General features: G+C 38.1%; 1 protein-coding gene across 1 annotated transcript; it reads left to right on the forward strand.

Moving 5' to 3' along the window:
- On the forward strand, window positions 1-24,656 carry sars1 (seryl-tRNA synthetase 1). Its single transcript, XM_059950398.1, has 11 exons — window positions 1-241; window positions 5,239-5,309; window positions 6,202-6,282; window positions 10,271-10,429; window positions 14,051-14,194; window positions 17,205-17,360; window positions 18,733-18,954; window positions 19,970-20,099; window positions 21,382-21,539; window positions 23,334-23,463; window positions 24,245-24,656. Exons 1-11 carry the CDS (start codon window positions 106-108, stop codon window positions 24,397-24,399), a joined length of 1,542 nt encoding a protein of 513 aa, XP_059806381.1. The 5' UTR covers window positions 1-105; the 3' UTR covers window positions 24,400-24,656.

A 24,656-nucleotide genomic window follows, 5' to 3' on the forward strand; every position in this document is an offset into this window, starting at 1 on the left:
TCCACAGCCGGCAAGTGCTCTGCGCATGCCCGGCATTGGCCGCAGTGGCAGGCGGCGGCGAGGGTGCGGGAGCGGTGTCGATCAAGTGGCAGTTCGGTCGTCGACATGGTGCTCGATCTCGACCTGTTCCGCAAGGACAAGGGGGGAGACCCCGACAAAATCCGGCAGAACCAAGTGAAGCGCTTCAAAGACGTGTCGCTGGTGGATAAGCTGGTGGAGGTGGACACGGAATGGAGGAAATGTGAGTGTGGGATCGGTGGTGGGTGAGGGTGTGCGATTGGGGAGCAGGGTGAGCTCGGTCACTGGGTGGGGGGCAAAGGTTCCTCCGGTCGCCTTTGAGAATGAAACTGCTGCGCATGCGTTCTACCCTTCCTGTCCCTGTCAGGTTTTAAGTGCAAGAGGTGTGGATAGTCACTGTGATTTCTGTCATTTGTTTCATCAAAGGCGAAGTGCCGACAGCGTAACAAATTAATGACTACCTGGGTCGGGGAGGGGGGTGGCGGTTTGCTGTCTCATTCCTCAAGAACCAAATGCAAGTGGTTTTGGAAGTCAGAACCATTCTCAGCAGCGACACACACAACGCTGGAGGAATGCAGTGTCCGTGGACGGAAATGGACAGTCAACATTTCAGGTCGAGACCCTTCATCAGGACTGGCAAAGAATCTTGACGTGAAACGTTGACGTGTCAATTTCCTTTCATAGATGCTGCCTGAGCTGCTGAGTTTCTCTAGTGTTTGCTTCAAATTCTAGCTTCTTTGCGCCTCTTCTGTCTCCAAAATTCTCAGCTGGGTGGGTGGCTGTTGTAGAGAGAAAAACACTTAACGTTTCAGGTCATTGACTTTTCATCAGGGCATCAATTTAGAATGCTAACTTTGTTTCTCTTTCTACAGATGTTTTCTGCTCTTTGTAATTCAGGGTGCAGATGCAAGATGTTGGAATGTAGAGCAAAAACTCTTAAATGCTGGACAAACTCAGTGGATTGAGTTCCATCTGCAGGGGGTGGGAGTGAGAGAAGGGTTTTGACCTGAAATGTCGACTATGCCTTTCCCCTTACAGATGCTGAACGACTTGCTGAGTTCCTCCAGAAATTTTGTTCTTTTTTTTTGTTTTGCTTTTCAGTGTTCCTGACCTTACGAAACATCTATGATCTGAAATGTTAAATAAAATAGAAAATGCAGGAACTGCTTGAAGTTCAGGCAATATCTATGGACAGATAAAAACAGTGCAAATATTTCATATTCATTGTATGACCCATCGACATGCTAACTCAGATTCTCTCTGCAGTCTTTGGTATGATCTTAATGTTGCTGAAGACAGTATATGGAGATTATCTTTTTTAAAAAGACTTGCTGTGCCATCACATTCAATTGGCAAAGATTCCTTCTGATGGAATCCTAAACAATGCACTTGATTGAAAACTCCCATGTTAATTTTCTGAGGTTGCAATACTTGGGCTGGCCTTAAGGGCAGGGATGAAAATGAAAGCATAGAAAATGCTTTTGCAGTCTTTGAATTACTGAGCCTTATCCAAACTTTACACTTAATTGTAATTCCAAATCTAATGGATAGCGTTAAGCAAGAATTCAGGAAAACCTGAATTATCTGCATTGCAATCAATGTCTAGTCATGGTTATGGTTTAGTGTTTGGTACTGACATCATAGTTCCTTTTTCCCCCTTGTGTTGCTGGTTAATACCATGTAATACTTCGAAGTTCGTGTTGTCTGTATGAAGTAATAAATGAAGAAAAAGCTCAATTATTCTCCATAATATAGGGATTGGATTTATTTTGTGAATTTGCCCTGTTATTGCAAATGCATTCTGTGGCTGGATAACCTTCATGCAGTAACCACGTAGTTCCACAGGGTGTCTGCAATTGACTTGCAGAATCTGATGCAATCCCGTGCAAGCCAATGTTTTAGTTTTGTTTATGGGCTGACTTTTTGTATCTTTTGAAGTGATTTATAAGTTGCAGTGGTCCTTTTCTAAGGAGCAATTCATGTACTTCAGTTACTACATGATTTCCTGTGGCTGAATGTGGGAAAAATTAAGATTCATTGATTGTACAAATTGGATGGTATAGTGAGTAAGCAAGACCTTGGCCTTTCATATTGAATATCTGGGTTTGACTGTAGTTCCAACTTTATTTATTTATTGAGAAACAGCATGGAATAGGCTCCTGGAGCCACAACACCAACCAACCTGCCGATTTAATCCTCGCCTAATCACAGCACAATTTGCAATGACTAATTAGCCTACTGACCTGTGTGTCTTTGGACCATGGGAGGAAACCGGAGCACCTGAAGGAAACCGAACCAGTCACAGGGAGAATGTATAAACTCCTTACAGTGGCTGGAAATGAACCTGTGTTTCCGGTACTGTAAAGTGATGTGCTAACCAACTACGCTACCATGCCACCCAAACTGAAGAGCTGAAAGTTTCGACTTATTTATATGAAGCTCCTTCTTAAGATTTGCTTTTTCCCCTCTTGCCTGAAACTTGTGCTCTCTGGCTTTTGACTGAGGAACCGAGTGCAACCATCCACCAAATCTATGGCTCTCATAATTTTATAAGCCTCAGTAGGAGTATCACCCTTTTGTATTCCAAAAGGGTGGTGAAAGTAAATCCAACAGTAACTTCCAGACGGAATCGAATGTATAATGAATTCCGGTTAATCAGGGCAGCCACTTATTTAGGACCATTCTTAAAGAACAAAACAAATTAAGAGAACAACTTGGATTCCCTTCATTTATTTGGGACACTGTGCTGCTTAATTGGGACAGGAGGTGGTCAGTCATGTGCCGAAATTTACAAGTGCACGCTTGATCCTTCAGCAAAATAAACTGCAAGAAGAAAGGGCATTACATGAGGGACAGCTGAGAACATCCTAAAAACAAAAACATGAAGGTAAGGATCCAGCTGTTGAAGAGGCCCTCAGTCAATGGCTTTCCATTGTAACTGGATAAGGTGTCTGTGTGTGTTGTCCAGTATTTTAAAAAAAAACAAGTCAGAGAAGCGATCAAAGAGTCTGGGCCATGAAGATTTTAAGGCAACAGATGGTTGGTTTTCTCAATGGAAATGTAGGCACCACATTAAGTTCAAGAAAGCGCACAGGAGGAAAGGTAGTGCTGATGCTGTAAATGCAGAAACATGGAAATCTGCAAAACTCTCTGACTTGCTTCAAAATTTCTGTGAAGATGATACCTGCATTGCCAATGAAACGGGCCTTTTTCTTATTGGCCTAGCAGGATGGTTCCCTTTGCTACAAACACGCAACACTACCTGGTGTAAAGAAAGCAATGGATTGCATAACTGTGTTCTGTTGCTCACATATGTCAGAAATTGATAACAAGAAATTGTTGGTTATTGGAGAAAGCGTTAAACCTCATTGCTTTAAGGGGCTAAGAATGGATAGTTTACCAATCAAATACTTTGCCAATAAGAATGCATGGATAACTTAAAAAGTTTTTAAGAAATGGCTAATGAGTTAGGATATTGAGCTAATTCCTCTCCTTGTTGTCTATTGTGCATCGCACCCTAATTAGAATATTTGAGAAACATGGAGCTGGAATTTCTGCCTGCTAGTACAACATTCTCTGTGCAACCAGTGAATATGAAAATCATAAAATATTTAAAGGTGTTAAATCACAAAGTTGGTGAACCACAATCTCAAAGCAATTGAAGAAAATCTTCTGACGTCAAAGAAGTGATTGCAAGAGTTAACCTTATGCAGGCGGTACAGGTTATCAGTGATAGTTAGCAAGAAGAAAGTAGGAAAACAATTCAGAAACGTTTTGTTCTTTACAGTTTCAAGCATTCAGGTTCGGAGATGTCAGTGCCAGGAGTGATAATGAGGTGATTTCATGTACTTCAAGTTACAAAAGGTACTGACAATCACCTTGAATGTTAAAATGAAAATGAAGATTTGGGGTTGAAATCATTGAATGCATTGTATCAAAACACCAAGGTGAGGAAAGTGATGAGGATGACTCAACTGAACCTGAGCTGTGACAATGCAAGATGCCAGGAGATTTATTGTATTTCATGCAGAAAGACAATGAAGCCAGTGCATTGTCTGCACTGATTTTATTCATTTACAGTCAGTCAAAAGTACATGCCTGCACGCAGTCGTTGAATTCCTCTGTTAATAACCATTGTGAACTAATGCAGTTTTATAGTACTTTAGCCATATGGGTAATCTTCTAGTTTATTCTGTATTTCATTTAAATATATAATTCGTTACTTGATTAAACAGTAGTCTTTCTTTTTTATAATGTCTTTTTAATTATTTTCGTCAAACTTCAGACAATTGGACAGGTACAAACAAGCTTGAGGAACTCAGCAGGTTGGGCAGCATCCGTTGACTGCTCGTTTCAATGGATGCTGCCTGACCTGCTCAGTTCCTCCAGCTTGTTTGTACGTGTTGATTTGACCACAGCATCTGCAGTGTACTTTGTGTTCAGACAATCGGGGCAGCCACTTCATTGGGCCAAAACGTACTGGTTCTGATGTCTCCCAGTTAACCAGAATTCACTGTGTATTTGAAATTTTTTCAAGGCAACAGCAGTAGATCAAGAGATTGGTTTCACTTGTGCAGAACAGGTTCCATTGTGATGGACCAATTTGCTTTTTATTTGGTGGCAAGTTTGTCTTGTTTTGATCCTTTAGTAGATTTATCCCTCGTAGTATGGTTCTTGTGTAGATATAGCATCATATATTTGTTTAGTGGTGTTCAGTTAATTTATAAATATGTTTTCAAATAGCTTTGGATAAGGTCCATGTGGTTGAATTTGATAGGGATTTTCTGTGTGGTTGCATTTGACAGAGAATTTTCGTGTGGTTGCATTTGGTAGGGAATTTCCATGTGGTTACATCTGGTAGGGAATTTTACAGTTTTTCTTTGTAAAGATAATGGAATACCCTTAATTTTAAATTGGAATTGGCTCTCTGATTGTTTAATTTCAAACTGGTAAACCAATTATTTATAACATGGAAAAGTTACAAATTTATTATACTTTCAAAAGAATAAAGGAATTTTCTTTTCCGAATGGAAGCTTGAAATGTGATGACATGGACCAAAAAAAATTAAATCCCATATTATTAACAGACTGATTTGTTAATCGAAGACATATACTTCATTTTAGACTACTGCTTTTTGCTCTGCAAAACTCATTCTTAATGCTTTTCAGATAAAATGTGCAACTGTCATATTTTATGCTTCCACCTTTTATTTTAACCAGGTCGGTTCCAAGCAGACAACTTAAACAAATTGAAAAACCTTTGCAGCAAAACAATCGGTGAAAAAATGAAGGTAAGTTCAACCTGTTGATAAAATTATCAGAAATGGTTGCTCTTGTAATTTTACTGTATAAATGTCTTACTCAATTGATGAAAAGGTGCAAAAGGGGAAGTTCTTTTGTTTGTTCATTATGGCTAAAGTAGTTAAGAATGGCAACCAGATTGTATAGAACAAATTCCCACAAACAGCAATAATTTTAGCTATATTGGCTGAGGAATAGATAATAGCAGGGACTAAAGATTTGTTTTATTCTCACCCTGAAAGACGAGGCAGACCTCAGTTTAATTTCTTAGTATATGCACTGATGTGACGCTCCCTTTGTACTGCGTTGAACTGTCAGCCTAGATTGTGTGCTTAAATCTCTAGACTTGAGCTTCAACCCACGACCTTCTGACTCCGAGGCAAGAGTGCTACCACAGAGCCAGGGCCGATACTCATCAAATAATTAATTTGACTTCACAGATATCGTGGATCTTGATTTCCTAAAAAAGCCTTTGGTAAATTATCGCATAAATGTCTATAAGATTCTGTCCTGTGGAATTAGCGATCAAATTTGAAGGTAGATTCCAAATTGGCTGCATTAATAGAGGCAACGTGTGGTTATTAATGGTAGCAGTTTTGTGTGGGGTCCAGTCACTAGTGGTGTCATTTGTTTTGATATTTGTAGCTTTGCATGCTTTTGCATTCAATGAATGTAGGTTGCAGAAATCGTGTATTGGCAAGTAAAACATTGGCTGATTTTGTGAATTATACTGTAATTTGAATAATTGAAGTAAAACATGCTTGCACCTACCCAGCAGACAATTGATTTAAAAAAAATTCAAAAATCAAGTGTTAAGCAGATTTGTGGTAAATTATTTAAATATGAATTGAAATTAGTGTTTATAGATCTTATTTTCCACAGAAAAAGGAGCCTATTGGTGAAAGTGATGCCCTTCCACAAAATACACAGAATTTGGATGAATTGAATGCTGAAACTTTAAGTGTAAGTCATACTGATTCAGTGATTGTGTTTTCTGTATGCCATCTATTATATTCAGTACACTTGTTTCATAGGAACGTTCTTATTAGTCCACTATTCAATATACCTTGCGTAATATCCTTTTGGGGATTTCATCACTCACGTAATTACAACACACACATATGATTCAATCAAGTGCTTGTGGTTAGAGTTTGCTTCCTTTAATGGCTAAGTTTTCCCCTTTGGGGCCTTGCCATTGATTTTTTTTTTAATTGCTGGTTTGCTTCTTGCAAATATTTTTTTCATGTATTTTTCTTATTTGTGAGGTCACCATTTATTGCCAGTTCCTAATTATCCATGTGAAAGTGGTGGCCTTGAATCACTGTAGTACTTATGCTGAAAGTATTCCCATAATGGTAATGGGTCAGGAGTCCCAGGATTTAGACCTGGTCATGATGTGTAACTTGTACGGGGACTTGCAGTTGACAGTTTATCTGTATGCCTCATGCCCTCAACCTTGGTGTTAGAGATCACAGTTTTAGAAGAGGCTTTTGGAACAATTCAGGTAAGCAACTGCAGTCATTTTTGTAGTTGGCACATATTGCAGCCATTGTGCTGCTGGTGAGGAGAATTAATATTTAGGGCAGTAAATAGGGTTCCCAGGCAAATAATCTGCTCTTTCCTGGGTGCAGTGTTTTTGGAGCTGCATTAATACGCAGCAGCCTCTCTGGACTCTGGATTTGGGGATTGCCAAATGTTATATGGATTTTCTGGTGTAGTCTGTTGTGTGCCTTTGCGATATCATTCTGGAGGAATGTTGTTTCATTTTTTAACTGCATTGCAGTTGTGGTTTCTAAATGACAATAAACCAAAATTCAATGCAATTCAATTTATCTTGACGGATGGAGAGTATCCTATCATACTGTACTTGAGACACATCCCTTAAAACTGGTGGAAGGACATAATGGATGTCAAGACACGAGTCATTGGTCATAGCATACCCAGTTTTTTTTTCCCCTGCTTTCTTTCCCACAGTATTGACATGGTTGGTCTGATTGTGTCTCTAATCAAAGGCAAACCTTAGGATGTTGATGTGGGGAAACTCAATGATTGTTATCCCATTGTATGTCAAGATTAGGTTATTACCAGGCTATTACCAACTTTTATGGTAATCAATGACTAAAGACAAATTGATTATCAGTCAGGTTGGGATCAGTATGGAGAAGATTCAGACTTGTCTTTCTCTGCTGTGTCATTACATTTTAATTGTCTTGTGCTTAGTTACCTTACGGCCTTTTACAGTTTTCTTTGTGAACATGGATGGGGAAAATAGAGGAAATCTAGGGGGTGGTGGGGAACAACCATACTGCTGTTGTATGCCTTGTAACTGATAGAAGGACTTTATGGTAATACGAAGCCAGTTTGTTGAAATATTAAAGGTAGTTTGTAATTGGGAAAACATTTTAGAAAGTTAAATGCTGATATCTGCTCCAGATTAGAAAAAATTAAAAATGGAAGTTGTATGCTGGAAAAAAGGAGAGGAAATTGGGCAAAATTGGCAAGGTCTGAAATTGTTGTATTCAATGTGGAGTCTGTGTTCTTATCTTATAGACAACAGATGCAGGAGTAGGCCATTCAGCCCTTCCAGCCAGCATCGCTATTCACTGTGATCATGTCTGATCATTCACATTCAGTACCCCGTTCCTGCCTTCTCCCCATATCCCTTGACTCTGCTATCTTTAAGAGCTTTGTCTAACTCTTTCTTGAAAGCATCCAGAGAAATGGCCTCCACTGCCTTCTGAGGCAGAGCATCCCACAGATCCACAACTCTCTGGGTGAAAAAGTTTTTCCTCAACTCCATTCTAATTGGCCTACTCCTTATTCTTAAATGGTGTCCTCTGGTTCTGGACTCCCCAACATTGGGAACATGTTTCCTGCCTCTAGTGTGTCCAATCCCATAATAATCTTAGATGTTTCAATCAGATCCCCTCTCATCCGTCTAAATTCCAGTGTATACAAGCCCATTGCTCCAATCTTTCAACATATGACAGTCCCGCCATCCCGCGGATTAACCTCGTGAACCTACGCTGCACTCCCTCAGTAGCAAGAATGTCCTTCCTCAAATTTGGAGACCAAAACTGCACACAATGCTCCGGGTGTGGTCTCTCCAGGGCCCTGTACAACTGCAGAAGGACCTCTTTGCTCTTATACTCAACTCCCCTTGTTATGAAGGCCAACATGCCATTAGCTTTCTTCACTGCCTGCTGTACCTGCATGCTTACTTTCAGTGACTGATGAACAAGGACACCTAGATCTCCTTGTACTTCCCCTTTTCCTAACTTGACAGCATTCAGATAGTAAAATTTTATATTTTTAATGACACCAGAAGCTTGGTTCATCAGGCCGATGTCAGATCCTTGGGAGAGCAATCCAGTTGATTTATTCCTTATTTCCTGGTGCTCCTGCACTCCTGCATCTTGTTTTCTCGCCCATTTTTACGTAGATTCTTTTTGCCAATAACTTACACTGAAGAGTAGTTTTACAATAGGCAGGCCTTTGGGATATTGGAGGGAACCAGAGCACTTGGTGAAGGAGGGAATCTACCGACTTCAGAGTCGGAATTGAACATGGGTGTCTGAAGCAATGAAGTAGCAGTACTAACTAGCACCCAACATAATTGCAGCTAAAATTACAGTGGACTTTGCAACAGTGATGCAAGAGGCTAAAAGGAAGTACATTTAGAGAGAAATGGGGATGATGAGCAAAGGGATGTCAACATCATACTTATGTGTTGAACAGTGTATTTGTTTATCCCCATTTAAACCAGGTTGTTAGGCGAACCATGGAAACAGTGTGTAAGAAGAGGGAAGGTAACTATAGACTGCTATCCCAAATGGGAAGTGTACAGTTGTATGGGAAAATGCCAGATGAAGTTTAGGTTCAGGAAATATGATAAAGTTTATTCATTTATTATCAGCCTTATATTATTTTTTTTTTAAATGACATGCTGTTGTTAGAGCAACCATGGTGTTTTGAAGCCCACCAATTATATAGAATCTCCTAAGCCAAACATATTAATTTCGGCACATGTGGGAAAAACACAATAGTCTCGATGTTTATAAGCAATTTTACTCCATCAGTGGAAAATAATTAACTACTCTTCAGTTAAAGGTTGATAGAAAATTATTGAATATGTCTGTGAGGTTAACATTAGTTATCTGAAAAGCCAAAAAATAAGGAAGTATTTTTAAAAAAACTTTAATTTTGAAGGGTCTTTGACTTCACATATTGGCGCTGTTTCTCATCCTACAGATGCAGCCTGGCCTGTTGAGTATTTCCTGCATTTTCCATGTCTGTCTGAAATGTCAATTGCCTTTCAGAACCTTCCTTTTCCTGTGTAACACGTGAGGCTATTTCGTTTTAGTGTAATTAATTCTGGTTTTTTAATAAGTGTATGTTGCAGAATATAATCTTATGTCATAATCAGAATATGAAATATTGTATCTGTAGTATTCAAAAGAAATAACCAAACTCCATCATTGGATATGTATTTTTCTTGCAGTCATGTTATTTTGGTGAGATGAGAAATGATAACTCGATTAACAAAATGAATCTGGAGAGGTTTTTATTAAATTGTAAATAATTTTGCCATTTTTCCCAACTCTTGAATTTAGGCATTTATAGTCTGATGGAAAGCATTTTTGTAGCTACTAGACCCATCCCATCCTATTGTTGTCCAAAAATGGCTCACTTGTCAGAACATTCCTTCCTCCCATTTTCTGTAGAACAGATAAAGTACAGTACGTGAATTATTGTGTTAGTTTATTTGATCTTTTACTAATCCAGTTTGCTTGCATAGCTACTTGACTGAACTTTTTTAAACAGGAGTTATGCATATTTGGAAGTGAATTAGTAATAGTATTGAAACTAATGCAACAATAACCTGCATCTTCTTTTGGAATGGTATGAAGTAAAATATTGTATCTTACAATAGGATAATCTTAATTTTCAGGGTTTAACTGTAACTCAGATCAAGAAAATACGGGTCCTTATCGACGATGCCATAGGAAAATGTGACACCGAACGTCTGAAACTAGAAGTACAAAGATTAGACAGCCTGAGAGAAATTGGTAATATCTTGCATCCCTCTGTACCCATCAGCAATGATGAGGTAAGGACATAGATTACGTTGCTAAATTATTTGATTTGTATGTATTTTATAGTTAACACTGAGCATACTGAAATTCAGTATCAAATATGAAAGATCTTCTATGAGTTAATGGAAGAAATTGGACTGCTTTCTGTATTGCAAGATAACATTGGCCATTGTGGATATTATTTCAAAATATTGATTTGGCTGAAAATGTGAGAGAATGGAAATTGGCTGAAAGTCACTGGTTAGACCCAGCTTCTCTTTATATGAATGTGAATAAGCTACTGATGTTTGGAGCACAGAGAACGACAAGTCTTTCAAAAGATCTCAGATCCAAGTTGTTCTTAAAATGGTTTGTTGGGTTGTTTGAGTGCTTACTTTAGATATCATAAGAGTATAGAAAAGCAATTGGAAACAATCCAAAGCAATTTAGTTCTTGAACGGGATATGTTGGTCAGTCTGACATTTGAAGAAATTGTAGAATTTTATACAGCTCGGAGAAATGCTACTCAAAGAGCTGTTAATGTAAATAAGGCTTTTGATTGCATTGTGGACCGGAAGCTATGAGATTACGGAGCCAAATGTTTTCTTTCAACTTGGCTTGGCTAGATGTAAATTAACACTGAACTACTTTGTGGTGAAAGATTGCTGTCTCTCTCTCTCTTCCATATGTTTTCATCATTGTTAAGGTTCCAAGTAAGAGATAGCAGAATCTTATGTTCTAAGTATTTCTAGAAAATTTGCAACACTTTGAAATGATCATAATACTCAGAGTTGAATGCAGATCTACTTGTCAAATGGAACAATGTGCGTTCGAAACAGTTTGATGTGATAATTGAAACCACCAAGATCAGTTGTTGAGCTTATGTAAAATATAACCAGGTATCCAAACATTGTTCATCAGCATTACTCTTGAAATTTTTTTAGGAAAGACCTGCAAATAGAATCCACCCAGACACTGGTCTCTAGAACTGAGGCAGTGAAAAAGGCATGCTTATTTCTCTTGTTTTGGACAAGAGAAATTAGGTAAAAAAGACATTTTCTTTCCTGTTTGCTTATATAATTAAAAATTGAGGGCATGAAACAGAATGGTTTCCTCAAGCGCATATTCAAGATGAGGAGCCAGCTATAGTAGAAAGAAAAACTATGTCATAAACATTGTTCTTTTAAGTGACTAGTCCCGGTGCTGAACTGAGTCTCATAGGCATTAAGAACTCCAAGATGAAATGTTTCTCTAATTGAGTTACAAACCAAGTACATTTGTTTCTATAGATGAAGCCCCAAAATGCTCTAGGACACTTAGTAATGAACCATATCTGAAATAGATACAGTGGGGGCTGTTGGCTAGCTTCAGGGTGCAGGGAGACAGTGTTGTCAGTGCAATTTATGCATAGTGGATGAATGTGTATCAGTTGGTACACTTGATAGTGACTGCAAATAGCATACAGAGCTCATTTAACATGATTGCACAAAGTTTGTTTTGCAACGTGAAGATTAAGACCTTCAGACACAGGAACGGAATCAGGCCATTGTTAGTTAAAGGGCACAACCCTGCCTTTACCACCAGAGAAATGAGGGCACGTATTTCCCTACGGTTGGGTGATTTCTTTGACTTTTAATTGTTATTGATTACTTCCACCTGTTCCATTTCCCCCTGCTCCTGCCCCACCCTACAATACCTGCCTGCCATGGTCCAACTTCCACCCAATGCTCAATGATTTCTCCTGCAACCCTGCCCCTCCCTACCCACTCCCCAAACCACATACATCTTCCCAGTATGATAAAGTCCCATCCTCTATGACCTCTGCAGTAATTGAAGATTATAAAGACTGTGGTCTGTTCTGCTCTGCCTTGGGTCTTCAACATGGGAGAATAGTAAAAGCTTTTGGGCTGGCCAATCGTAGGAGATGTCATGTGAACCAAATGTTGGTTCTCCTGAAGTAACACACAAAACGCTGGAGGAACTCGGCAGGTCAAGCAGCATCTATGGAGGGAAATGGGCTAGGAGCATGAGCTGTAAGGTGATGGGTGCAACCAGATGAGAGGGGTAAGATGGATAGGTGAGGCAGGAGGTGGGGATGATTTGAGAAGCTGCTAAGTGAAACTTGGAAGAGGCAAAGGGCTGAAGAATAGGGAATCTGATAGGAGAGGATAGTGGAAGATAGAATAAAGGGAAGAAGGTGGGGAACCAGAGGAGGAAGGAATGGGTGATGGGCAGGTTGTGAGGGCAGGGGAGCAGAAAGAGAAGAGGTGACACAGCCAGGGGATAAGGCAAACAAAGGGGTCAGAGGAACAAGCAAAGGGAGGTCCATGAGTTAGGTAATGTTCTGATGATGGATTCTGGGACAAAATGTTGAGTATTTGTAGTAATATGGATTGTTCCCCACAATGTTCAATACAGTCATCCTTGTCCCAATATTTCTGGCTACAGCCAAGAAAACAGGAAAACAGGGTAAATTTTCATTCTTAGCCAAGGTAAGTATTATTGTCAATAGATTGTATGTAATTATTGGGCTACACAAAAAGAATACTTTGCTCTGAAGAACTTCGTATTTTTTTTGTTGAAAACTTTACAAATATACTTATGGGTTACTATGCATGTAAGATAAACAGCTGACTTCATTGTGGCTAGGTAAATTATGTGTTGATTTTGTCCCTCAGAAAAAATTTTGTAATATTGATGTTTTTACAACTTTGTTTTGTATCTCCCAGGTCTCAGAAATTTTTAAACTTGTTTCCAATTTTGTTCCTTTTGCAGTTTGATTATATCAAATCAAAACATTACTGAACAGTAGTTGGAATATATGGAGTAGGAAATTAGTCCTCTCACTGCCTCTCAAAGGCACATACAGTCAGTGGTCACTTTATTAGATACCTCCTGTACCTAATAAATTGTCTGCTGAACTGACGTTCATGGTTTTCTATTGCTATAGCCCATCCACTTCAAGGTTCGGTGTGTTGTGCTTTCAGAGATGTTCTTCTGCGCACCAATTTTGTAACGTGTATTTACTTGAGTTACCTTCCTGGCAGCTTGACCCAGACGGCAGTTCATCTCTGACCTCTCAAGAATTTTATGCCCACCAAACTTTTTTTTTCATTTTTGCACCATTCTCTGTAAACTTGCAGACTGCATGTATGAAAATCCCAGGAGATCAGCAGTTTTTAAGATACTCAAACTACCTCACCTGCACCAACAATCATTCCATGGTCAACGTGGATTGTACAGGTATCAAGTGGTCACAGAGAGTATGTAGTGGTGGCTGCATTTATTTGCTTTTCTGAATTCTGGTTACATATTTTATGGAACAATTTTAAAAGGGCTATACAAACTGCAGCTATTTTTATTAGAACATGCAGCTGCTTTTAACCAAAGTTGATTTATTGCCCCAAAAATTTGAATGATTTCTGTAAGAAACTGGTTATCTGAGGTATCATTTTAATGGTGGGTGTTTTTTTTTCTATTTTGGTGTTTACTTGTATCTCATTCTAATAAAATAGTTTTCTTTTGGATAGAGAGGAAATGCCACAAATCACCTTGTTTCACAGCTTTTGTCTACCTTTATTTATAACGTGCTGATAGATTGCATCTGATTTCAGAATATTATAGCAATTGAAAAGCTCTCTTTTTCTCCTTTACAGGATGCTGACAATAAAGTGGAACGAACATGGGGAGATTGTACTTCCGCAAAGAAGTATTCCCACGTCGACTTAGTAGTAATGGTTGATGGTTTTGAAGCAGAGAAAGCCGCTGTAGTAGCAGGCAGCCGAGGGTATTTCTTGAAGGTGAGATTATAGTATATTAAATTACCTATATCTTGGTAATATTTAACCAGCAACATTTGATTTCAGTTTTGTATAAATAACTAAGGCCTGCCGATCACTTCTTGCTAATTTTCGTCATGTTTGCCTTTTCCCTGGGGAACTTATCTCTAAGGTCCCTGTGAAGATTCACTTCTGAGTAAAGGCTGCATGTGTAATCTTACACAGTGATTACTATTTAATCATATCAGGCACAACTGGCAATGCTTTATATGTCATTTTCTGGTGGTGGGTGAAGTAGTTTGAGTATTTTGTTAACTCAGTTTTTCAGGTCATTGGTAACCTTGTGATGTGTTTGCCATGTCCTGACTATGGGAATGGAGTCCCATTTCAAGAGGTGGAATGGACAGGTACTGTCCAATTTCTCCAAAGTCAGAGCGATTGAACTGCCAGAAGGATTAGGGGTATTTTCATTTTCTGTTGATTTCACTCGATGCAAATATAGAGCGATAAAGGTTCTATACTTTTGTAGACTAAATAAAATGAAGAATGCTGTTTCTCACTGACACCTTGGGTCTAGATTTTCAAAGCAATCTCATCAATATACAGCAGAACAGAATTATGGGTCTTCTGCCATGGTCAATCTGGAATTTTTTTGCATTCAGACATGGTTAGGACCAATAAAAGGCTCTCCTAAATAGTCCTTTCAATTTTTATTGATTAAAATGATTGTAATAAATTACAATACTATTTTTCTTATATTGAATGGATATATTAGTCCAGTAACTTTTTAATTGTGTACTCATACTTGTATTAAACAGCACTATTTTACCAAGTATATTTTCAAAAATTGTATTTGACTGTAATAATTTGCATCAATGATTTTAAAATGTACTGATTAAGCTTATTAATATTTTAAATATTGCATGATTAGATTCAAAGCTGTTCTAACAATATAAATTGCAAAGTGTACGTACAAGTTTAAAAATTAGAGGGGGAAATTATTTTGTCTTATTAACTCAGTTTAGTATTTTACCTTCATTTTGAATTTTTTTGTGCATTCATGGAATGTGGGCTGTGTTGACATTATCAGCATTTATGCACCTTTGCTAATGGCCCCATTAGGAGAGGTTGGTGAGCCTCTGCCTTAAACCAAAGTTCAAAGTATATCTATTATCAAAGTACAATATATACAACCCTGAGATTAATTTTCTTGTGGACAGTCACAGTAAATCCAAGAAATACATTAGGAACATAGCAAAATGGACAAACAACCAATGTGCAATGACAGCAAGGACAAAAAGAAATAGCAATAATAAATAAGGAAGCAAAAAGTATTGAAATGATGTGATGAAGAGTCTTTGAAAGTGCAACAGTTCAGTGATTGGTTGAGTAAGTGCTTAAGAGCCTCATGGTTGTGGAATAATAGCAGTTTCTGAACCTGGTGGTGTGGGCCCTGAGGCTCATGTACCGCCTTCCTGATGACATTAGCAAGGAGAGTGCATGGCTTAGATGGTGCTGGTCCTTGATGTTCAATGATGCTTTCTTGCAACGGTGCTCCATGTAGGTGTGCTCAACAGTGGGGAGGGCTTTACCACTGATAGACTGGGCTTATCCACTACTTTTTGTGGGCTTTTCTGTTCAAAAACAATAGTGTTTCCGTACCAAAATGTGATGCAACCAGTCAAGATGTTCTCCACCACACATCTATATAAGTTTGTCAAAGTTTTAGATGGCGTGCTGAATCTTCACAAACTTTTAAGAATTATAAGGTACTGTTGTGCATTCTTTGTAATGGCACTTGTGTGTTGGACCTAGGACAGATCCTCTTAAATGATAATACTGAGGAATTATCAGTATTACCCTCTCCACTTCTGAGCCAGACTTTCAGTTTCCTTTCTGCTGATTCATCACCACCTTTGGTTTGGCCAATGACAGTGGTGTCATAAGCAACCATAAATATGCCATTTGAACTGTGCTTACCCTTTCAGTCATAAGTATAAAGCGAGTCTAACTAAGCACACAACCTTGTGGTGCACATGTGCTGATTGTGGAGGAAATGTTGCAAATCCAAACTGACTGGGGTCTACAAGTGAGGAAATTGAGGATCTAATTGTACAAGGAGGTATTGAGGCCTAAATCTTGGAGCTTATTGATTAGTTAAAGGGGATAATAGTATTAAATGTTGAGCTGTCATCAATGCAGAGCATCTTGAGGTATGCATCTTCACTGTGCAGATGCATCAGGGTCTTGTAATGGAGATACTAACATATTGGGATTATGTAGGAACTTCATCTAGTGTCAGTGAGGAAAAAATGATACATTTCCCGATCAGAATAGAGTATAACTTCGGAGACAAAACTTACTACCCTTATCCTTGTTTAGTATAGAGGTTGTGGGTTCTGTAATGGCAACCACAGTGTACTAGTGCTGGAAAGAGTGAATGCTTATTGGATTTGGTTGCTAATCAAGTAAGCTGTTTTGACTTGAATATTGAGAAGCCTCTTTAATATTGCTTGAGTGGCACTCCATACAGGAAATGGAAAATACTTTATTGTGCTCCTGCTTATGGAGTTTTGGTTATGAGTTCCATATTTTGTTGACAGTCAAGAAGTAATGACATGTCTGCAAGATTGGATGTTACTCATTTCTAGCAGAATACCAATACATCATATTGTTATTTTGGGAGGTGCTGATACAGAAACCAGCTGAGTTGTTGTAAGGAATCGTATCTAAGACATGCTCTGCAGTGGTGGTATGCTCATAAAGAAGTGAATGCCTAAGCTTATGGGCAGGGTGCTAATCGTAAGACTTGTACCTGTTGCCCTTGCCATGTAGTATATTACTTGACTATCTTTGCAAAAGGGAAACCCTTTGTAGTCTTTTACTTACACAGCTGGAACATCAGGAGGAAAAATGAGTTCTGATATGTAGTGCAGTTTTGAGTGTATAGTTAAGTATGTAATTGCAAGGTTTATAATAATAATTGAAAGACCTAGAGAAAGTCAAAGAATGTGTTCATTATGTTTTGCAGGGTCCTTTGGTATTTCTTGAACAAGCTCTGATCCAGCATGCTCTGCGGGGTCTAAGCAGCCAAGGCTATACTCCACTTTATACACCATTCTTTATGAGAAAAGAAGTAATGCAAGAAGTAGCACAGCTGAGTCAATTTGATGAAGAACTGTACAAGGTACTGAACACAATGCTTTTTGCGCTGACGAAGCAGAAAGGGAGTAATGTGATACTAGAAATTTAAGTTGTCCTTTCTGAGTGAATCGTATTGAACATTTATCATCACTTATGAAACCATAAACATTATTGTATCGAGTCAAATACAGTCACGTTTAATTTTTCATGAAACCACAGGGACTCGCATTCCTTTTGAAATTTAATTTTGGGCTTCTTTAAATAGCATGGATAATACATATTATCTAATGTTGTTGTTAGATTAAAAAAAAGGTCACAGTTTTGCTCCCTGGTATGAGTTGCATTGACCTCTACTGAAACATCACTGCTTGCACTACAGCTTGGATAAGATCATTTGTTTTCCCAATTCTCAGTATCAGTTGCATCTTGATGAAGAATGCATTTAGATGTAGATGAATACATTGTGTTTTAGCTATCAAAAGTGTACAAATTATTTAATTTGACTCATGAAAATCATCCATTTCCACAGATTGAGGTGTGAGTCTGCAGCCTTGTATTTGACAATATAACCTAGAGGATAGAGTACTATCTTCTATCCTGCAGAATGAATTAAGACTTGGGTTCTAACGATTGTTACTTGATAGCATTCAAGGCTAATAACCCTGCTTGTCCTTTTTCCAATGTAGCACCACTGAACCTAATGTTGCTTTCACTGAAATAAGCACAGATAGTTTACTGAATCTGAAAACCCCTTGGGTGCTACAAGTTCAGTTAGTCAAAATGGAAGGATTAGGAAAACCTCAATTTTGCTTCCCTAAAATGCCTCAGTTTTACTTCCCTTATCTTTGTACCGTCCTAAAAGTAATAACCTCATTATTGACTTAATGATGTCAACTGGACAAAGCATTAGAAATCAGTGTGGCAAGTAGCAAAAACAACAATAACAGTTAATTTTTAAAATTTTTACCTTTACTATCTATTGATTATATTTAGTATCTTGTCTTTATCAGCACTTAATGCTAGTTTAAAACTAAACATAAAATCATGAGTATAAAAGGGTGAATGGTCACTTTTTCCCTGGAAGGGAAAGATTTAAAAGGAAGAATGGTTTGTGTAGGGAATGAACTGCCAGGTGAAGTGATAGATGTGGGAACAATTTCAATATTGAAAAGATATTTGGACAGATACATGAAGGGAACAGTTTATTTCCCAACCTTTTTTTAATGCCAAAGACCCCTACTGTTAACTGAGGGCTCGGTGGAACATGGGTTTGAAACCCCTGGTTTAGAGGGATAGAGGTCAATTGTGGGCAAATGGGACTAGCTTACATTGACAGCTTGGTCGGCATAGTCGAATTAGGCTGAAGGCTCTATTTCCTTGCCATATAACTCTATAACTTGCAATGTTTTCTTTAGGTAATTGGAAAAGGCAGTGAAAAATCAGAAGACAGTTCCATTGATGAGAAATACTTGATTGCTACTTCTGAGCAACCAATTGCAGCTTTTCACAGAGATGAATGGATAAAGCCTGAGGATCTTCCCATTAAGTATGCTGGATTTTCTACATGCTTCCGTCAGGAGGTCGGTTCACATGGCCGTGACACCAGGGGCATCTTCCGCGTTCACCAGTTCGAGAAGGTAATTCAGAATGCTGGGAAGTGCAATTCTAATTCATAAAACAGCTCAATAAATTATTTACACAAGAGATTCTGCCGTTGCTGGAAATCCAGAGTAGCGCACACATTCACGAGATGCCGGAAGAACTCAGCGGGTTAAATAGCAACTATGGAAAGGAATAAAGAGCTTGTGTTTCAGGCCAACACCCTTCATCAGGACTGGTAAGGAAGAGAGAAGAAACTAAAATAGGGTGGGGGAGGGGAAGGAGTACAAGTTAGAAGGGTGAAGCCAGCTGGGTGGATGGTGGAGGGAGGGTGAAATAAGGAACTGGGAGGTGATACGTGGAAAAGGTTAACAGCTGAAGAAGGAAAGAGTGGAGCATGGGCGAATGGGAGGAAGGGGGTGATAGGCAGATGAAGAGAAGAGGAGTAGGAGGGAAGTCAGAACGGGGAACGGAAAAAGGGAATGTTAAATTACATGGTGCAACACTACCTTGTGTATCCATGGATAACCCAAGTTTTTATCACCCATTCCAGCATTGTGGCATTTTTCATTCATGTTCTACTTCTGGTTGGGGGGTGGGGGTGGAAATCCCATCGATGGTATCTTCTCCATTAAATTCTGTTCATAATACATTAATCACGTAGGTGACCTGTGAAAAGGATTGCTACTGGTGATGGCCCTCAGTAAATTACATTTTCATGCCAGCCGTTGCATCCACTGCAATCCATTTGATCAATGTGCAGCACTTCAAAGAATTAATAGTTTCCCCAATAGGTTATACCTCAGTAAGGCCCACTGCCTCAGGAAAGAATTGATTAAAGGAGCAAAGTAATATTTGGATGACTGCAAACAATATCCATTGCGTGAAAAAAATGTAAATGATACCAAAGCACCCGACACCCATTGCTGTATTCACAGAAGTAATAAGTGTAATGTACACTATCATCTGATAGTGATAATTTTATTTCAGAACATGAATTCAATATATTGTTGATAATTTAAGACCCTTTTACATTATATTTTGTCTTTATAGGTTGAACAATTCGTTTTTGCTTCCCCTCATGATAATAAGTCATGGGATATGTTTGACGAAATGATTAAAACTGCTGAAGAGTTCTACCAATCTCTCGGAATTCCATACCGCATTGTAAATATTGTATCAGGTACTTGATAAATCATAATAGCTTCTTTAGATGCTGCTAAATGATTGTACATTTAAAAATGCTGTTTGCTATCTTATGAGATTTTAAAAACTAAAATCTATTTCCAGTTTGATTATACTCAGTGGTAAATTCAGAACAGCCATAAGACATGTGTTTAAAAATTATATTTCAATGAACCTAATTTATTTCTGTGAGGAACCTGTTTTAGATTTTAGAAGCCAATGCTCACCAGATAGATGTTTGGAGCATTTGGAAGGTTGTGGAAAAACAACACGTCTTACTGTTTACAGGTTTAGTTATCAGCCTTAAGTCACAAGATACTATTTGTGTTCTGTCAAGCATTGTATGTCCAAGAATAAAGGAACATAGGTTTTGATTGCATTGCCTTTTACCTGATTAAAATGGTAAAATTTAGTGGAGATAAGGAAACTCTATAAAACTACTTTATCATAAGAGCAGAATTAGGCTATTCAGCTCATCGAGACTGCTGTGCTATTCAATAATGGCTAATTTATTATCCCTCTCAATTCCCTTCTTCTACCTTTTCCCTGTTAATGTTTGACGCCCTGACTAATAATGAACCTATCACCCTCCATTTTAAATATGCCCGACGATCAACCTCCATAGACGTCTGTGGCAACAAATTCCACAGATTCACTACCCTCTGGCTAAAGAAGTTCCTCCTCATCTGTTCTAAATGGACATCCCTCTCTTCTGAGGCTGTGCCCTCTGGTCCTAGACTTCCTACTATAGGAAACATCCTCTCTCTCTGTATAGGCCTTTCAATATTCAATAAGATTTCAATGAGATTCCCCCCTCTCATTCTTCTAATCTCCAGCAAGTAATGGCCTAGAGCCATAAAACACTTCTCATGCATTAACTCTTTCTTTCCCAGAATCATTCTTGTTACGTTCCTATGCCAGCACATCTTTCATAAGGCACCCAAAGGCGGCCCATGTACTAACACAACACTCAATTTCTCACACTCCATACTCTTACCATATAAGTGCTGGAAAGATCCAGGGGCATTAGGTGAGTCACTCATCAGAGATGCCTCTGAATTGTTTGTCTTTTGTGTGGAGCTTCTGGCATGTGGTGACACCAGGACATTTTAGCTGAACATTTGAGAGGGATGGATAAATGCAGATTGCAAAGAGGCTGTATACCTGCTGGTCTCATAGATTTCCTGTTTTCAGGTTGAAGTCATTCTCTTTTAATTGACCAATTGATATTCCAGTGAGAAATGGGTGTGGAATTGAAGTTGCTTTCTTTGCTCTGTTAGGTGCACTGAATCATGCTGCAAGTAAAAAGTTGGATTTGGAAGCTTGGTTTCCTGGCTCTTCTGCCTTCCGGGAATTGGTATCATGTTCAAACTGTACAGATTACCAAGCACGGAGATTGCGAATCAGATATGGACAAACCAAAAAAATGATGGATAAAGTATGTATGATGATATGCTGAATTACACTGCCTTCAAAAGGTGAAAATGTGTATCTGTTTGATAAAACAAATAGTTGTCATGATGCCTGAATATGAAATATTTATGTGATTGTCTGTTCCTTTATGGGTTGGGAATGTAAAATTGCGTAAATTTTCACAAATTAGCACTTGGGCTAAACTCCCATCGGTAAGGATCTTGCTGTTTACCTTGGCATGTGGTTGTGACTGTTTACTGAACTTCTATGGTATTTTATTTGGATATTGGATGGCTAGAATGGACATTGTCTTCATGAGAATAAGAAAGGAAGAATTGACGTTGATTTAGTGCCTACTTGCACTTTTTGAAATATGCTAAAATGCTTGATATTCAACAATTTCTTTAATAGTTTTATGTGCATAGTAATCTGCAAAACATGGGAAAGGTAATGTAAGGCTTCAAACTGTTGGCACACACCTCAGAACTGGCAACTTGAAACAATATTGAACTGTAAAACGCTCTTACAACTGAACTTAACACTTTGGATTTTGAGCTTTTTGTTAGTGCTTTGGGACACTCTTTCTGCAATACATGTAACTTTCCAATGAAAACTGAAATCCAATGGTCTTGCATGTGACAGTGTACAATTGGAAGTAAGACAAGGGTTTATCAAGACTCAATCTGCAGCTAATATTAATTTCACTTGTAAACCCAAATATATATGTATGAGAGAGATAATGTCTTATTTCAGATCATATTTCAGATCAATATTAACCCATGAAGAAAATTATATTTTTAAAAAAGTCAACAGTATTTTGCAGAAGTCTTAAGGCATCTAGCTATTTGCACAGTACTTTAAATGTTAACCAGCAATTATTTGCCCACAGTCGTCTAACTAAAATAATACTGTTCTGGTATAGCGGTTGGGTATCAGGTTTGCCTGAAGAGGGTGCTAGTGTGCCATTCAGCAGTGAAACTGCTTCACACCAAAATATTTTTGCTGACCCTCACAATTCTAAAAGATACATCACTTTTCCAAGCATGGAGACATAAAAGCTGTTGTCAATCTGATTTAGATGACCTCAGAATCAAGAACTTACCAGTTGGTATAGTTGAGCCCCCAACAAGCTTTATGTATACTTACTCATTCAGCTATTGGAATAAATTAATGTAATGTTTTGAGAGCAAATAGAAGTCACCTAAATAGAAATGTAAATCTTTCTCAAGTAGGCTGTGAGTGAATTTTGGTGGAAGCTTTTAACTTGTATAAAACAGATTGACTTTGAGTAAATGGGATGCTTGATACATCCAACAACATGTTTAGACATAAAGCTATACCTGTGCAATGGAAACCTATATTGTGGATTTAAAACATTTTTTAAACTAAAAATGACTCGCACTTAATTTTGTGCTAAGCTACATGGATCCTGAAGGTTCCAGTATGATAATGCGGTAATTTTGCTTGAAGTGGTAATGATCCAGAAATCACTTTCAGTTCTCCAGTCTAAAAAGAAGACATAGCCAGGGTTTTCATTCAATGTGATCTCTTTCCAGTGCTTCCCAGCTGCTAACTTCACATTACCATGATCCATATATGATGCCTGCTGTGATTGAATGCCGTCTCGCTGCCTAGACCATATTGAGGCTTAGTTATTTGCTAATGAACCTTTTCCTTAGTCAATTTATCTTCAGAACAGGAGTAATAATGATGAAGCATTACAGCATGGAGAGAGGAAAACATCAAGGAGATTTTTACTTTGTTTTGAGGATGTAAATTAATGTGCTAAGAATGTAGAATAAATGTTTTTTGTTTTTAGGCTGAATTTGTGCACATGTTAAATGCCACAATGTGTGCAACAACTCGTGTCATCTGTGCTATCCTCGAGAATTATCAAACTGAAGAGGGTGTGGTGATACCTGAAAGTCTAAGACCGTACATGCCTCCAGGTAAGTGGAAGAAGTGGTTATTTGTACAGTATGTCTTTGTTTCATTCATTTGGGGATGAGATTGGGCAAGCCACATACTCTCCTAAATTCCACGCTGAAAATCTAGGATTTAAAGTTTTGATTTTTCTATTCTGGAGAAAATCTGTCCAAGTTCTACCCTCTTCATTATATTTAAAGTTTTGCATTAATAGTACACGTTAACTATTTGCAAGATGTGGGAACAAGATAAACTAATAAAAGATAATGATAATTTTAAACACTTCTGGGAAAATTAAAGTAAGAACAATCTTTTTTGAGGTATAGGTGAGAAGCTCACATGTGTAACCTTAATTGAGGAAAAATGTGGGACCTTGAGAGTTGGCTGGATTCCAACTTAGAGTGGAGCAAAATCAGCCTGTGATCTACCTTTTGAATTAATGTTTGTTTTAAGATAAAACAAAATTACAATTCAGCTGTTGATCATGAAGGATGAGTCTTAATGAAGGGTCTTGGCCTGAAATGTCAACTGTTTACTATTTTCTGTAGAAGCTGTCTGGCCTGCTGAGTTCCTCTAGCATTTTATGTGTGATGCTTTGGATTTCCAGCATCTGCAGATTTTCTCATGTTTTTTAGTCTTGATGTGCTCTTGTCTACATATAACTTAGAGAGCTCGTTGCATTTGACAGCTGAATTACAAGCAACTAAAATGACAATTATTACTGAGATATTTTGATAGTAAGTCAGAAAATGAAGCACATCATTTTTAACTCACAAACGTACATGTACTCTTTCTTTTTAATAGGTTTGAATGAAATTATCAAGTTCGTTAAACAAGCACCTATTGACCAGGAACCATCTAAAAAACAGAAAAAGCAGCAGGAAGGAAACAAGAAGAAACCTGTTTTATCTGACACTAGTTTGGAAAATAAAGTCCAGAACATGTCTGTCAGCAATTAGTGAACCCTTTCAAATAAATGATTAACTTGTAAATCAGTGTACTTGTTGTCCAGATTAATTACAGGTGGATGACTTGTAAATGAGCTTCATGTTGAGTAAAATGAGAAGAGCATCACCTTCGTGGTAGTAATAATGTGCAGCTCTTGAGCTGGTCATTTAAGTGGAACAAGTTTTATGGAGAATTTGCTGCCTGTGTATGCTTAGAATATGGAATTTTATCTCCTGAATGATTTGCAATAATAAACAGCTTAAACAAG

Source organism: Hypanus sabinus, chromosome 25 (assembly GCF_030144855.1).
Source record: "Hypanus sabinus isolate sHypSab1 chromosome 25, sHypSab1.hap1, whole genome shotgun sequence".
Taxonomy (NCBI): domain Eukaryota; kingdom Metazoa; phylum Chordata; class Chondrichthyes; order Myliobatiformes; family Dasyatidae; genus Hypanus; species Hypanus sabinus.

What these genes read in the sequence shown, in the direction of transcription:
- sars1 (XM_059950398.1), top strand. Translation starts at nt 106, where the DNA reads ATGGTGCTCGATCTCGACCTGTTCCGCAAGGACAAGGGGGGAGACCCC. An exon ending in TACCCATCAGCAATGATGAG is followed by an intron (nt 10,430 to 14,050) that starts GTAAGGACATAG and finishes TCTCCTTTACAG; the next exon opens with GATGCTGACAATAAAGTGGA. An exon ending in AAGACCGTACATGCCTCCAG is followed by an intron (nt 23,464 to 24,244) that starts GTAAGTGGAAGA and finishes TCTTTTTAATAG; the next exon opens with GTTTGAATGAAATTATCAAG.